Source organism: Vombatus ursinus, unplaced genomic scaffold (assembly GCF_900497805.2).
Source record: "Vombatus ursinus unplaced genomic scaffold, bare-nosed wombat genome assembly UNPS02014816.1, whole genome shotgun sequence".
Taxonomy (NCBI): Eukaryota; Metazoa; Chordata; class Mammalia; order Diprotodontia; family Vombatidae; genus Vombatus; species Vombatus ursinus.
The window spans coordinates 14,826,515-14,844,502 of NW_020954594.1; the positions used below are offsets into that span (position 1 = coordinate 14,826,515).

Genomic DNA, 17,988 nt, shown 5'->3' on the forward strand with positions numbered 1-17,988 from the left:
GAAGACACCTGTGCAAGCCAGTTGGCTCTAGTCAGCTCTCCCTCTCTCTCTAATATATATATATATATATATATATATATATATATATATATATATATATATATATATATTTAATTGTGTGTATAACTACCATCAGTTAAGAGACAGGGGCCAGGAACCTACTGCAAAATTTCCATTTTGCAAAAAAACAAAAAAATGCAGCAATAAAAATTAACAAGTCAGTAAGAATGTTAACCTTCTGTAGAAACTTCTTTTAAAATTTATTTATTTATTTTTAGGCAATTGGGGTTAAGAGACTTGTCCAAGGTCATACAGCTAGTAAGTGTCAAGTGTTTGGTCTGAGGCTGGATTTGAACTCAGGTCCTCCTGACTTCAGGGCTGGTGCTCCATCCGCTGTGCCACCTCGCTGCCCCCAAAACTTCTATATAGAAGGACTTCTTTTATATCAAAGCCCAACTTTCCTTGATTTAGCACATAAAGGGATATTTTTACACCTATATTATTCTTATACCTCTGTTTTTTTCCCCAAGGAATGGTCCTTTAGATTCCATTTTTCACTTTCTTTGGTATTAAGGCAATTTGTCACTATCATACTTTTATGTTCAGCAACCGTTTTTAGTCAAGTGTCTTGCAAGCTCTGTTTCCTTTCTCCCAAGGAGTGTCATAACAGAGTTGACGATGCATCAGAAATAGTTTGACCAAAGGGCAGCATAAAGTCAAGAGGAAAGAAAATATTTACAAAGATATTTGACTGGGAATTTTTTTCAATTACCTATTCAAACAATACTTTAACAGCACAATGGTATGATTACCATGGAGAAAACCATTAGAGCATGCAACTGAAAAATTGTTTCTCCAAACTACAACGTCTTTAGCTGTCGTCCTTTGTGTATGAAGATGATGTTACTGACTAGCTGACAGCTGGGCATGTTGTATGAGTTCCCTTTCACTAGTGGGGATGGATTGCGCCAAGCCATCAATACTGTCTTGACTGGTTCCCCTTATGATCAATGGCAAGCATTTGTGAGATGCCTGCTCAACATGAAGGCTACTGCCCGTGCTTATGAAAGGTTTTCTTTGTGCAAACTTCCCTTCTGCATGTTCAATATGAGTCTACTACATAACAGTAAGAATAACAATGATAATACTTTATCACTATCACAATGATTATTATTAATATCAGGATGGAATTCATATAGAAATGGTCCTGGGTACAGGTTGTTCCTTTATGTTACTGTTTCTTTATGTTTAATATTTAGTGGACATGCATAATGGATAGAAGGGTGGGTTTGGTGGATAAAATGATGGGTTTTTTATTGAATAGAAGTATTGATCTCCTAGAGGCTCACTGAAAGCATTTCTGGGACAACTGTAGTAGTAAAAAGGAAGAAGAGATAATAAAAAGTAAAATACTTTACCCTTTTTCCAAATTAAAAAAAAACGAACAACTTTTCAGTTATGTCTCCATATTTTGAGATCTTTTCATTTCATGTAGATTGGGATGAATATTTGGCATGGTGATGTCAATTAAAACAATTGATCTTCAATTTCCATGGATCAATGTTATGTTCAAGTGATTTTAGGTAGCAGTTTTGTATGTGGTGATACTCTGGTTCTAGTAAAGTTTATTTGTTGAATTTTCAAGGACAGTTTAGACTTCATACGAGAGACCTTGGAGCAATAGGTAGAAGCCGAGGATAGATTTAGGTTTGATATCAGAATAAACCTTCAATTATCAGAGCCATTCAAAAGTGAATGGGCTATCTCATCTCAAGAAGCAGTAGGTTCTCCCAAAGAGGTCTTTGAACAAAGTCTGATGATCACTTGTGAAAGTCAAAGAAGATATTCTTGTTCAGGGATGGGTTGAATTAGAGAATCTCTGAGATTCCTTCCAGTTCTGAGATACCATGACTGCATTTATGACTCTGAACTCATAAATAATCTTCAACACCTGTTGAATTTACTAAAGAACTAGATTTTTTTTCTATCTGACCTTGGAACTCAATTAGTGTAGGGAGGTCCCAGTGTAGGAACTCTACGAGTGCTGTGCTTTCACAGTTCTGCAACTTACAGTGTTAGTTGCCTACAGGCCCCTGAGTAGTTAAGTGATTTGGATCATACCACCACTATGTGCAAGAAGTAGAACTTAAACTTTGGTCATCTTGACTCCAACGCCAACCCTCTATTTACTGTCTCCTGTCTCCTCATGGAAAATACAGACCCTGAATTATATGGGGCAGAACCAAGCTAGCTTTCCCAGATACCAATTTGACAAAGGCATTAAAATTTGCTCTAAAATAGGTGGTACAGTCAATAGAACACTGAGCTTGCAGTCAGAAAGACCCAAGTTCAAATCTTGCCTTAGATGCTTACTAGCTGAGTAATGTTGGGCAAATCACAACCTCCACTTACCTCAGCTTTGTCAACTGTAAAGTGGAGATTAATAATGACACCTACCTCCCAGGGATTTTTGTGAAGAGCAAATGAAATACTATTTATAAAGCAATAGATTAGTATAGTGGCTGACACATAGGTGCTTAATATGTGCTTATTTCCTTCTTTCCTAAAATATACATTATTTACTTAATCTCTTTTTTAAAAAAAGTAATGCTTCAATAGATGTGTGGTCTCATCAAAATGAGTGTTTTCTCTGATACAGTAGATCAGAATCTATCTATTCATGTGTTCTTATCTGTGATTCTTGTTCATGTTGTTCCATGGATCCCTCACAATCTCCTCGATGGGCTAGAGACTGAGGGCTTAGGCCTTTCTGTATTTCGTAGATATTATGGCCACATTTGAACTGCCTGTTTGTTCATTCTTCACTATTGCTACATGACCAGTCCAACCCTTTTCCTGATCACTTATTTTGCTCATTGTCTTCTCTTATTCCACTTCTTACATTCAAGTTTTCAACAGAAATATGTCACAGACTACTTACAACCCCTCAGTCTATCTCTAGCTCTATGGATTCTTCTGAGACTACCGTGTTTCAACTTCTGTTTTTGTTTTCTTTTTGTTTGTTTTGTTTTGTTTTGTTTTGGTTAGGCAATGGGGTTAAGTGACTTGCCCGGGGTCATGTGTCTGAGGTCCGATTTGAACTCAGGTCCTCCTGACTCCAGGGCCAGTGCTCTATCCTTCGTGCCACCTAGCTGCCCCACGTGTCTCAACTTCTGTAATGCTATGGTATCATTAGAAGCATTCCTGTGATATAAAAAAAGGTGTTTTGCATTGAGGAACAATTTGAGATAGTTAAAAATTCTGCACAGTTTCCCACATATAATCCAATCCACTGTCTTCCTCCTGTTAAATTTTTGCCTAGATTCATCATCCACTTGTAGTCCTGTCCCAGATATATGTCTTGATAAATTATTTCAATGTACTATGCATCTAATTACATATAATAATAATGATAATAGCTAGTATTTCTATAGAGTTGCAAGGTTTGCAAAGTGCTTTACAAATACCTCATTTTATTCTCAAAACAACCATGAGAGGTATGGGCTATTTTCCCCATTTTCATATGAGGAAATTGAGGCTGAGAGAAGTTAAGTAGGATCACATAGCTAAGAAGTGTCTGAAGCTGGATTTGACCTCATGTCTTCCTGGTCTAACCCTCTTATCCACTGTGCCAGCTAACTGGATATCCATTTGGTTTTTCTAGTATGAATTGTTAGACAAATCTCATTATTATTTACACATCTCATTGAAGAGACTGTGTCATGGTCTGGGATTCAAAGCAATCAACTCAGTATTATCCATAAACAGAGTTTCTGCGCCACTTGACCATTCATAGAGAATCCTCCTTTTTGTACCTTTTATAGGAAACCCTAGTTCAGAGTGACAAATGTTGGTGAATGTCATTTTCCTATTCTTTTTTGTAATTGAAGTTAATAATAAGAGGTTTCAATTCTTTTAAACAAATCATCTATAGAATTGCTTTTATCAAGTAATCTCATATGGTCTTAACATATGTATGAGAAACTTTGTGGGAAGAGTGCCTTTAGGGCTGCATTGTTTTCTACCAAGTCAAATACTATTATTATTAGTGTTGTTTAGTAATTAGTCTTAACCAACTCTTTGTGACCCTTTTTGGGGTTTTCTTGGCAAAGATACTGGAGTGGTTGGCCATTTCCTTTTTTAGCTCATTATACAGATGAGGAAACTGAGGCAAACAGAATTAAGTGACTTGCTCAGGGTCACACAGCACACACATTATTATTAGTAGTAACAGTTAGTATTATTACTAATAATAGTACTGTTACTGAACTATATAGTATAAGTTAAACTATTAAATAATAGAACTTTTACTAATAATTAGTATTATTACTACTACTAATAATAGGGGCAGCTAGGTGGTGCAGTGGATAGAGTACTGGACCTGTAGTTCAGAAAACTTATCTTCTTGATTTCTTATCTGGCCTCAGGTAGTTACTAACTGTGTGACCCTGGCAAATCACTGAACCCTGATGTAGGATTCAAACCTGTTACCTTTGTGGCCTTAGACAAGTCTCTTAACTTCCTTGGGCCTCAGTTTCTTCATCTGTAAAGTTAGAGGGTGGGACTAGATACCTTCTGAGGTCCCTTCCAGCTATGATACCTTGCAAAAGGATCTAAGATTGGTCTGATCTTCATCTTAAGTGTTGTCTCAGCTTTCTAAAATAGTACACAAAGGACTGAATTGTTCCTGGAAGTCACTAGAAGCCATTATAACATTCATATCAATTTGTATTCAATTATATCTTTGCAATGTTTTCCAGTGGTTTTGATATCCTCTTCCTGGATATAGTTTTTTCTTTCTAAAGTAGTTGTTAACTTCAGGGTTTCAAAATTAAACATTTATATGTGACCAACAAAAGAAATTCATGGAATTAGCATCAAGTTGTTACTCTAATTTATCAGTGATTTCCCTGACATAGATGAATGGACTTTTGGTTTCAATACAGAGTACTCCCTCCACCAATGAAGATGAAAAGTTCATCATGCTGGAGATGTTTCCGTGATTAAGAAAAAAAATTTTGGTGTCATCCATATAGTTACACATTTGGCATCCTTCATTTTTGCTACATTACAAGCTCACTTCCTTTTCTCGCCATACATGTCCTTGAAAGTGTCTTTTAAATATCGCATTTGGCAATGTTAAATCTGACTTCTACCCAAAGTGTTTTTATTCGTGTTTGGAATTACTTGTCATTTTGATTCTTTTGAGATGGTGTTATTTCATGATTCACAGCCATACATTATTAGCAGGATAATATTAACATTAAAGACATGGTACTTTGTGACACTTAGAAGTTTGGGGTCATAGTGCAGTTTCCCAAATGTGTTGCAAAACTACCTCTTCCTTCTCTTTAATTCTGGGTTCAACCTATTGTCCATCTGTACCACCTGTTCACAATGTTTACATTGGTTGAATAAATTGATGGAGTTATCAGAGCTTTATTTCATAGTTTGGATAATATATGGCAAGTTTTTTGAGGGTAGGGACTGTCTCACTTTTACACTTCTATCTTCAGTGCTTAGCATAAAGGACCCACTTAATTAGTGCTTACTGCTTAATTGATTGACTTTGTTTATATAGTGTGGATGGTTGGAATGATCCCTTTTGCATTCCTATGGATTTCACTAAAAATTCATAGAGGTGTCTGGCTCAGTGAAATTAATAAGATTCTACTTGGTCTTCAGTTATCCTCTGCTACAATGTTTTGAAAATGAGTTTGTATGAGAAACTGGCATTACTTTAAGTTGCTATATCTATCTTCTGACAATCCAAGAGATATGGATGAACATTTACAAAAATATAAATTGCCCAGATTAACAGAAGAGGAAATAAAATACTTAGATAACCCCATTTCAGAAAAAAAGAAATTGAATAAGCCATCAATGAACTCCCTAAGAAAAAATCTCCAGGGCCAGATGGATTTACAAATGAATTCTACCAAAAACTTAAAGAACAATTAATTCCAATACTATCTAAATTATTTGGAAAAATAGTTGAAGAAGGAGTTTTACCAAATTCCTTTTATGACACAAATATGGTGCTGATGTCTAAACCAGGAAGAGCCAAAACAGAGAAAGAAAATTATAGACCAATTTTCCTAGTGAATATTGATGCAAAAAATTTAAATAAAATATTAGCAAGAGATTACAGCAATTTATCATGAGAATAATACACTATGACCAGGTGAGATTTATACAGGAATGCAGAGCTGGTTCAATATTAGGAAAACTAATAGCATAATTGACTATAGCAATAATAAAACCAACAGAAATCATATGATTATCTCAATAGATGCAGAAAAAAGCTTTTGACAAAATACAGCACCCATTCCTATTAAAAATACTGCAGAACATATGAATAAGTGGAACTTTCCTTAAAATGATAAGTAGTGTCTATCTAAAACCATCAGCTAGATAAGCTAGAAAGCCTTCCCAATAAGATCAGGGGTGAAATAAGGATGCTCATTATCACGACTATTATTCAATATTGTAGTAGAAATGTTACCTTTAGCAATAAGAGAAGAAAAATAAATTGAAAGAATTAGAATAGGCAATGAGGAGATAAAACTATCACTCTTTGCAGATGATATGATGGTATACCTAGAGAATCCTAGAGAACCAACTAAAAAATTGCTTGAAATAATGAACAAATTTAGCAAAGTTGGAGGATATAAAATAAACCCACATAAATCATTAGCATTTCTATATATTACCAACAAAGCTCAGCAGGAAGAGATAGAAGGAGAAATTCCATTTAAAATAACTATAGGCAATATAAAATATTTGGGAGTGTACCTACCAAGACAGACTCGGAAACTGTATGAACACAATTACAAAACACTTTTCACACAAATAAAATCAGATCTAAATAATTGGGAAAATATCAATTGCTCATGCATAGGCTGAGCTAATATAAAGAAAATGACAATTCTATCTAAATTAATTTACTTATTCAGTGCAATGACAATCAAACTACCAAAAATTATTTTATAGGGCTAGAAAAAATAATAACAAAATTCATCTGGAATAACAAAAGGTCAAGAATAACAAGGGGATTATTGAAAAAAAATGCAAAGGAAGGTGGCCTAGCTGTACCAGATCTAAAACTATATTATAAAGCAACAATCATCAAAACTATTTGGTACTGGCTAAGAAATAGAGTGGTGGATCAGTGGAATAGTTTAGGTACAGAAGACACAGTAGTAAATGATTACAGTAATCCACTGTTTGTTAAACCCAAAGATTCCAGCTTCTGGGAGAAGAACTCACTATTTGATGAAAATTGCTGGGAAAATTAGAAAATGTTGTGGGAGAAACAAGGCATAGACCAACATCTCACACTATATACCAAGATAAGGTCAAAATAGGTAAGTGATTGATATATAAAGGGTGATACTATAAGCAAATTAGGAGAGCAAGGAATAGTTTACCTGTCTTATCTATGGAGAAGGGAAGAATTTATGACACAACAAGAGATAGAGACATAATGAACATTAAGAAATGCAAAATTGATCATTTTTTATTACATTAAATTAAAAAGGTTTTGCACAAGCAAAACCAATGCAACCAAGCTTAGAAGGTAAGCAGAAAGTTGGGAAACAATTTTTATAGCAAGTGTTTCTGATAAAGGCCTCATTGCTCAAATACATAGAGAACTGAGTCAAATTTGTAAGACTACAAGTCATTCCCCAATTGATAAATGGTTAAAGAATGTAAACAGGCAGTTTTCAGATGAAGAAATTAAAGCTATCTATAGGCATACGCAAAAATGCTCTAAATTACTATTGATTAGAAAAATGCAAATCCAAACAACTCTGAGGTACCACCTCACACCTATCAGATTGGCTAATTTGACAGAAAAGGAAAATGATAAATGTTGGAGAAGATGTGGGAAAATTGGGACACTAATGCATTGTTGGTGGAGTTGTGAACTGATCCAACCATTCTGGAGAACAATTTGGAACTATGACCAAAGGGCAATCAAACTGTGTATATTCTTTGATCCAGCAACAACACTACTAAATCTGTATCCCAAAGAGATCATAAAAATTTGAAGAAAAGACCTACATATACAAAAAATATTTATAGTAGCTCTTTCTGTGGTGGCAAAGAATTGGAAATTGATGGGATGCCCATCAATCAGGGAATGGCTGAACAAGTTGTGGTATATGAATGTAATGGAATACTATTGTGCTATAAGAAATTATGAGCAGGTTGATTTCAGAAAAACCTGGAAAGACTTCTATGGTCTGATGTTGAGTAAAATGAGCAGAACCAGAAGAACATTGCATACAATTAACAATAACATTGGGCAATGATCAACTCTGATAGACTTAGCTCTTCTCAGCAATACAATAATCCATGACAATTCCAAAAAACTCACAATAGAAAATATTCTCCACATCTAGAGAAAGAACTATGGAGTCTGAATACAGATTGAAGCATATTATTTTCACTTTTTTTTGTGGCTTTTCCCTTTTGTTCTGTTTCTTCTTCCACAACATGACTAATGTGGAAATATGTTTATATGATGGCACAGACATAACCTAAATCAAATTGCTTGGTGTTTTAGAGAGGGCGATAGGAAGGGAGGAGGGAGAAAAAATTTTGGGACTCAAAAATGAATGTTGAAAACTATCTTTACATGTAATTTGAAAAAACAAAATACTGTTTAAAAAATTCAAAAAAATATCTATTTTCTGGATTGGTTGGACATTTTTCTTGTCTCTTTTAAACTCCTCCCTGGGGGGCAACTGTTTTCCAGCACTTAAACTCCTGTAACCTATGTTGTTAGTCTTAGTCAAAATATTTAACTTTGGTCCATTTCCTTTTTTTTGGGGGGGGGCTTCCTACAGTTTATTTAAATGCATTGGGTTGGAATAATTGTCCAAATTATTTTTTTCATTTTTAAAATTTATAACATGGTATTTACTTTGATCTCTACTTTAACAAGACAATGATCTGCTTCTTAAAAAAAAAGTGCTTTGTAACCAACATGCTAAAATGTTGTCAATTATACATTTTATATTATTAGGCAGTGTGATGTAATAGAGAGCTCACTTTGGTGTCAGAAAAACCTGGGTTCAAGTCCTGCCTCTTACATATATTGGTTACGTGACACTAGAAAATTGGCTTGCTCTCTCAGCGCTCTAGATAACTTTGCAACACTAGAAGTTGTAGAAAAGATGCTAACTCTCACTGACAGAGAGAGTTTCCTCCTCTAAAAATTCCCCATATCAATGAAATCATAGGTACATTCTCTAAGGTTATGACATTTAAAAGTGACATCTACATCCGGTACCTTCTGATTCTCTCCTTGAAGAAATAATGGTTCCCCAGTATATGTACAAGTTTTTGCTCTCTTTCATAAATTAAAACAGTTAACAAAGAGGCAGCATGACATTGTAGAATGAAGGATGGACTTGGATGCAGGAAGACCTGGATTTGAGCCCCACCTCAGACACTCACTAGCTGTGTAACCTTGGCCAAAAAAAAAAAATCACCTAACCTTTTGAAGTCTCAGTTTCTTCATCTGTAAAATGGGGATAAAAATATTCCCCATCTCACAGGATTTTTATATAGAATAAATGTAATAATGTATGTAAAGCGATTTCTAAACCTTAAAGTACTACATAAAGGTGAACTTTTTTTTTTCATTTCTTCTCATAGATCACTAGTTATTCAACAAAGACCACACCTTAAGAGTACTGAACTAAAACAATGTTTGTGGGTGGTCTAAAACTGTGTGATTTAATTCCTTTTACCCCATTTTGTCACTCCATGCTTGTCATTACAAAGAATTCATTGCATAGGAAATCCGTTTAAAATATTTGCCCATTCCAAAGACAACTTTGACCTCCAAAGCCAGTTCATCACTGGCTAGCTAGTCTTCTGATGGCAAGCCTCTCTGTCCTTAGCCAAGACCCGCCCTCAATGGAGAGACACAGGTGGTCCCCTGGCCTGTGTTCCAGGCTTTTTAAATTTGGTAAAACCTGCCTGAGTTTAATGGTATAGACTTTGAAAAACTGAGGTCACCTCCTTGCCACTATGAACTATTGGAGTTGGACTTCTATGGAGGGTTTGACCTATAAGGTGGCTCAAACAGAAGGAAACTTTGGGGATTCAGCTGGTGGAAATGTCAAAAGAGATAATCATTTGTATATTGTCTCCTCTGTTAGAATGTAAACTCCCTGAGGGCAAGAACCATCTTTTTTTGGTTTTCTTCAAGTCCCTAGTGTTTTGCAATGCCTAATAAATGCTTGCTGCTGTTGCTGAAGGTGACAATAGAGGTACTTTACGCCTTTAAGTAGAGAAACGTGTTCTGGGGGTGTGTGAAGGAAAAACAAAGAAAGATAAAACAATTTGTTCACTTGCTGCACCTACGTAACAGATGAGAAGAATTGCACACGGGCACAAAATAGCTTAAGAAACCTCAAAACACAACATATCAGCAACTGCAAATTGGTACATTGCAAGCCGAGTCCAAAACAGATGAGCAAAATCCTGTGCCATGCAGAGGCTTAATCAGAACTTGGTGGGTTGATCACTTCCTCTTGTGGGTGAGTTTAGAGCTTATGTTTTAAATGAGAGGAAATAAATTCCACTTTTCCCCTCAGGTAAATAACATAAAAGAGGAAACCAATATTACTTCTTTCTTCATTCCCTTCTCATTTACCATTCACCAAATAGCCTGACTCTTTTCTGAGCTCTGATAACAGTTGGGATTTGAGAGAAGGCAGAGGAGAAATGTGGGAAATAATCCATTTCTGAGAGCTCCTCATGTAAGAGAGACGAAGTGAAGTCACAAGAAGAAAAAAAAACCTCGAGGGGAAAAAACTGAAATGGTCACTGCTAGGATCAGGATGCTGCATCAGACTGAAAGGATTTGGGAATGGGATGGGGAGGCAATGGGCAGCAGGAAAATGAAATAAAACCATCTTGGACCGGAAGACATCTTCATGCTGTGCAATACTTAAGCCATTCAAATAAATAGTTATGTATTCCAGGTTTTAAAGAAGGAGAGATATCTGGGAATATTCAATGGGTCTCTTTGCAAATCTGTTTAATTATGTTTACTTTAAGGAAGTTCTTCTTAATTTCTACCCTAAGTCGGCCTTGCCTAAATTTAAGCCCATTTCATTTAGTTATCTTCTGTGAGAATGAGAACAGCTGGACAGTGCTTCAGATATCTGGAGCCAGATATTAAGTCACCCCTCAGTCATCTTTTCTTTCAACTAAATCATCCCGGTAATTTGTGCTGCTCTTTTCTTAACCCTCTCTAGGTCTCTTTTGTCCTTCAGAAACTGTGGAGGCAGAAATTGGTTGGAAAACTGTTTTCCTATCCGGACATTGGGCCTTGTATGCCTGTCTGGCCCTCCAGAGTGAAGGGAAGGAGTGGCCAGCACCAACATCCTACCTCTGGTAACATCTCAGCTATCCTGGAAATGCCTGGCCTCACAGCACAGTCAGTGAGACTGCATCTCCTATCATAAAAATGCTATAGCTATGGGGTTTTTTCTACCTAGCTCCCATTTATAGTATGAATAATGGCTTTAGCACAAGTCATTTCCAAGGAATTAAGTCCTCTCAGTGAGAGGGTTAAATCCCCAGGAAATGACCTGTAGGTGACCCAATTGCTTTGGCGTTGAGGTTGGAATTTCAGATCAGTGGTTGAAGCACTTGGATTCTGAAATATAAAACAATCTTTCTCTCTCTCTCTCTTTTGTTACCCTAACGGGTATTATCAGATACAAGATCACCATGACATTTGCAGGTTATCATAATAATGCTTGTTTTCAGTCCAAAAAGAAACTATTTTAAAAACTAAGTGCTTTCTGTTCTTCAAAATGTTTAGCAATCTTTGTTATGTCACAAGTGGCCATTAATTTCTTATGTGCATTAGGTGAGCATTCCCTCACCTAGGCCAAAGTTTTCTAGTGCTATCTTCTGGTGGCTTTTCCCGTTTTCACTTTATCGTTAACACTAACAGAACTTTCACCTTGAGGCCAAAAGAATATCTCCAACTTATATATTGTATAGATGAAACCTGGGAAAAAGGTAGAAAGGGAACGTAAGAAAAGAATCTTGTGTTCTCATGAGACATAGCTATGGTCATTATGGTATCCTTCTAATAGAAATGGCCTTTTCCTTGCTATTGGAAGCTGGGTGTTAGGCATTAGGACTGAGACAAAGATCTGTGGAGCCTCAACCTGAATACATGTTTCTGGGGCTCTGGCACTATAATGCTGTAATCACACACATCTGGATCAGGATGTTGAATTTACTGAAAGTGAATGATGAGTCCAAGAGGGGCAAGTGATCTCTCTTCTGTCATAAATAGTCAGTGTCTGAAAAATAGACCGTTGTTGTGCCAAGTGATTAAGGACTTGACAAGGAAAAGTATCAAATGAAGGGATTGCTCTCCTTCTAGTTAACCAAGTTTATAACCTTAGAACCATCCTTAACTCCTTGCTTCCTCTTACCCTTCATATTTCATCAGTTCTAAAGTCCCCTGGATTCTACCTCTGCATCATAAATTAAATCTCTCCTCATCTCTCCACTCAAATGGCCACCACTCTAGCTCAGGCCTCATCCTGTCTCATTGGGACTATTGCTACATAGCTTCCTAACTCTGATCCTGACCTAGACTCTTTTCCCTCTCCAAACCATGTTCCGCATTGCTGTGATGCAGAAATTCCTAAAGCACAGTTCTTAACGCGTAACTCCCCTCTCAAGATGTTCCACCGGTTCCCTGTTGCCTTTAGGATCAAATACATACTCCTCAGCCTCATTTTTAAAGCCCTTCTCAGTCTGGTTCTGGCCTACCTTTATAGGCTGACTCTATATTACTCCTTCTTACAGTCTACTTTGTAGCCTGATGGTTTGCTATTCCTCATACATGGGGGGCATTCACTCTATCTGTGCCTTTGCCTAAGTTGTTCCCCGTAGCTGGATCATACTTACATATTGTTCTGGTGTACACGTTGTTTCTTCTTATTAAAGTATAAGCTCCGTGAAGACAGGAGTTAATTTATTTTTGTCTTTGTGCTGTTACATTACCAGTACGGTGTCTGGCAAGTAGTAGGTATTTCATAAGTGCTTATTGAACAAATGAATGGAAATGGAATAAGGATGGACATTTTTTTTTTAGGTTCACAATACCCAAGCTAAAAGCTATAGGAATTGGATTTCAAAGTTAGACCAAGAATATGCATATTAGGAAACATCTGCCTGCTTGCTAATAGACTTGGATTATTATCATTAGTATATATTTCTCCACCACTTCACCTGGCTAGTAGGCCCTTCTTCTTGGTCATTGGTAGGTGAGGACTCCTTCGATATGTTTCTGTTTCTCTCTGTGTCTCCTTCCTCACAGACCAGCTCTTTCAACTGAACTCCCTGCAGGTGGCAGCTTCTATAGCCAATGGCAGTCGGTTACAGCAGAATGCTGGCCACATCAACCCTGACCTATATCAACTCTAGCCATATGCTTTTCTGGCCAAAACAATCAGGCATACACATGAGTGGAGGGCTGCTACAGAATGGTGCTACTTCCTATGTCAAAGCAAAGGTTGTGTGTGCTCTCGTCTGGTTATGATCATCTCCTTCCTGCAGTTGGAGAGGTGGGGAATGAATGGATTAAATACTCCAATTTGAAGATGTGCTAAGAGACGTTTAAATGGTATTTGTCACAGTGGGTCAGAACACAGATACAACCAGGGCTGGTATTTTTTTACCTAAAGATATTAGAAGTTGAGTGGTTCCCTTAAGTTTTTACTGGCAGACAGTAGTCAAGGTCCCATCACACATTTGTCCCTTTTGTGCTCATCCTCCACCACTTCCCTCTGCTGGTCCAATTTCTTTTTGGAACATCTGACCTGGAGACATACTTAAATGTTCAGGTATATTCTAGTTTTTGTATAAAACCAGAGATTTGTAGGCCTTTTGTGTGCATGTTAAAGAAACTATGAGAACTTGGGAACTGTAAAACCTGACTCTTCATTACTCTTCTCATTACATGGGAGTGGTTGAAATAAAAAGCCAGGAAATGGGAAAAGAATGTTGCCCTCATCCTGAAAAACCCAATGAGGATCATTGTTCCTGCCCTTAAAAAAGGAAAGAAAAAAGAAAGAAAGAAAACTCTGTAATTGTAAGCAGCAAGAGGAGAGGGACCTTGAGAGAATCACCTCTGCTTTATTACCCTTGACATCAGTTTTCTGGGACCTTGCATGAATGTGAAGATTTTTGCGAAATGAAAACTGAATGAAGGGGCACGTTGACGAGTCTGCTGTCCAATGTGGGCTCACCAAATTCCCATTCCCATTAATAGGAGCTCTGCACAGACAGTCATCAAAGACCAGACCTCCTAAGTCGAGCTTCTTTTTTTTTTCTTAGAGATTTTTCTCGATTGGACTTTAATTAAGCTCCTGCTAGGCTTGCAAGCTTTTTTCCCCCTTAAAAAAAAGAGCCTGCTTGCCAGGCAACTTTTTCCAAGCTGTCACAATTCTCATAAGTGTACCCTAAGATATTAAATTTAGAGATGTGTTGGTTGCTTGCTTCTCAGAGCATCCATGGGAGAAGCTTCCTTACATTCAGAAAAAATATACAATATTACTTTAAAAAGTGGTTCTTTCTAAAAAAGAAAAAAAAGTAACCCATAATTATTGAGAAAAAAAAGCTTTGCATGTTAGTCCATATGATACCCATTGGGCAGAAAGAGATGCAACTTCTCTGTGACATGTCACCAATTTAACACATGAGAAGAAGCTTTTGTCATTAAAAACATAATATTCACATTGTCTGCAGGTCAATCACAACTGGCTAGTTATGAGTGTTGGTGGGGAAGGGTATGAAAAAGAGTGGAGAATGTGCTGCCTCAGTTGGTAATTTAGCAAATCTTTGATGAAATGTCTTAAGTAATTGACCTGGACAAAATACACACATTTTTAAAGAGCCTTTTGTACTCATTGGAATCCTGAAAACAGACTAGATAGAGGCAAAGAATATAAAGGGTGACTCATTTAAATCAGTCTCCATGGAAAGCTGTTTGTTTTCATTTCATAAGGCCTGTTTTAAATAAGTGGGCCAATCTAGACTGGATACATTTTTTTTTTTTAAACTTACACAGTAACGCAAAGCCTGAAATAAAAAGCAATCAAATACCACAACAACTGAAATGGAAGGTAGAGAGCGCTGGGAATGTGTCTGCTCTTTGATTATTATTATTACTATTATTATTATTATTATTTAAACAGACAGGTTATTTCACTAACTGCTCCTGAATGTGAGGTACTTACTTATTGCCTCCACAAACTGTTCAAAGAAGCAGTATGGGAAGAGCGGCTCAGGCAGCTCCCGGAAAAACATCTTCAGTGCTCCGGTGACAACGTGGATGTCCTCCCACTGGCTGTCGTCCAAATTCAGCTTCTCTTCTGGGAAAACACGAGGAGAAATGGAACAACTGGTTTTAATGAAACAATTACAAGACACTAATTATTATGTTAATGTTTGCCTACTATCATCAGCAACCGTTAACAGCCTTCTGCACCTAGAGGTTTGGTGCTGTGCATGTTTTTTTTTTTTTTTCCTTTCCGTAGGAAGGGAACATTTTCAATGGAATACCATCTGTAGGAATGCAGCTAACAAAAAAACAAGAGACACAAAGAGACAGTGCCATTGACACAGTATGTCAGATACATTTATTCCCATAATGCATCAGTATGAAAATTAGCATCACAGCTCAACATGATTCAAAGCTATTTGGTTTTGAGGCCGAGGGGCTAAGAGTTGCCAATGATGGCCGGCTCAAGGGACCGGCCTAAAGGCCTTGCTGAGCCAACAGGAGACATATGCTAAACATGGCAATAGAAAATGAGTTATTGCTTTACATGTGTTAGCCTTGCTATGTACAAGGGAATAATGGGTAACACTTTTCTCCTTTTTTTTGCCTGAATGTAATGTCAGCAAGGAATTGAGTACTGTGAGAGAAAGGACATTAATTCCTTCTTACTGCTTCAAAAATATTTTGTTTAGTTTTCGTCTCAGGGAAGAAGATTTGCCCAGCAACAATATTAGACAGACCCCTGTTGGCCTACGCAGGCTATGCAAAGCTGTCAAAAATGATAACAGTAAAGACAAACCACAAGCGCTTACCAACTCCTTTAAGAAACGACAAAATGTTTGCTTGTGAAGCTTGAGTGAATCGTGAAATTTAAATATTAAAGAAACAAAATGCCAAAATGAAGATTTTAATAGAAATAAAGCTATGCTGGGGAATTATTTTTTTCTTCATTTTCCTCCTTATTATGAAGGTGAAGAAGGGTTCTTACCCAAGGAAAGCTGTGGGAATTCACAGGGCCTGATGCTACTGATTTATGATAACAAGGAGCAACCCAGGTGATACTGCTACTCAAAAACCATCGTATTTCTCTTTGTGCAATTTTGAAGCAGGTCTTTTATTTTGTGTATAGCAAAACTAACAGTAACCATTTCATGAAGCCCGAGGTTCACTTACAACAGAGTAACCTGGACATGCATTTACCACATCTTAGAGGAACTGGGATTGTTATTATTATTTTTTTAAAGAACAGGTTATTTTGACTCACATTCATCTGGTTCTGATATTACCTTCTGATATCAGCTTTATGATTGCATTTAGTGGTTGTGATTTGAAAAAATAAAAAGATACCATCAGTATAATAGTTTCTCTTTGTATGTGAATGTTTTTTTTGGGGGGGGGGGAAGGTAGGGAACAGGCTGAGACTCAAATCAAGATTGTATTCCTTTTCAAACATGAGTGTAAGCTATCTGAAAGTGGTTTTCAAATGAAATATATATATATGTATATGTATATATATATACATATACATATATATGTAAAATCATCCATGCCATTGATAGAAAGTTACAATTTCTGTCTAACAGGATGTAGCAAAGAGAGGAAACAAAGGTGAATCTGTTTATTTTATTGAGGTTACCCCTCCTTCACTTTTTATTCTTACCTTTCTGGAAAAACAATGATTTTATCCATAACTAAATAAGCAGAGAAGACCTTCTTTCCACCCTGTGATCATTTTTGATTGATCGCATTTCAACAATTAGTCTTTTATTTGGCTACACACTATTGAAATAGATCGACAGCATCTTAGCAGGCCAGCTTTAAACAGTCAACTGTTAACAATAGCATCAAAAAGAGAGACCTGATGGGGTTTACTGTCACTTTAAAGAACGGGGTTTTCACATTGTTGAAATCTGTCAGATATTTTGAAATGTCCCTCTCACTATGGTGCCACACCCCCTGCGTGCCCTTATAATAAAATTGGTTTTACTCCTGATTAAATCATTTTCTCCCTACCCACTACCATACTTCTCATAATGGACCTGTGTGCTCTACAGCTGGTGTTCTTCCCATGGTACCAATTCTTACTTTATCTTTTAAGCACTTTGCTGCTAAGATCTCATGCAGAGTGCTTATGTTTTGTTAAGAGCTTCATTCTTAGAGAAATAGCTTAACACATGTTCTAAAAATGTTGTACAACTTATTGCTTAAAACACATTTAGAAAATGTATAAGTACTGTAGCTTTGGCACCGAACTTTAAGTGGAAACCTTAAACACACACAGACACACACGCACACACACACACAACTCTGTCTCTACCACACGTTTGTCTGAAATATCTTAAGCAAAATGCCTCTTATCTAGATTTCTCTTGAGTCTCATTTGCCCAGATTTTTGTAGTCTAGACGATGCCAAAGAAATATTAGGAAGGTATCTTTTTATAAGAAAGAGGTGTCATTCTACCCTAAGCAACAAACCAATTTTAAAAATGTTCATTAGGATGGGCAAATCTCAAGAAAAAAAAAAACCAATCAAGCAAAACCACAAGCATTCAAAGTCAATTCAAGAATATCATAATGTGGAAACACATCTTTTCTCTAGCCAAAATAAATATCACCAACCATGACAAACATTTTACCCTCACCACTAT

At 36.7% G+C, this 17,988-nt stretch overlaps 1 protein-coding gene across 1 annotated transcript in view; it reads right to left on the reverse strand.

Moving 5' to 3' along the window:
* The window catches only part of ARHGAP15 (Rho GTPase activating protein 15), an 820,106-nt gene that overhangs the window by 143,966 nt on the left and 658,152 nt on the right, over positions 1-17,988 (reverse strand). The window contains exon 12 of the mRNA XM_027835584.1: positions 15,297-15,431. Coding sequence (XP_027691385.1) covers positions 15,297-15,431 — 135 coding nt within the window. The remainder of the gene's footprint in view (positions 1-15,296; positions 15,432-17,988) is intronic.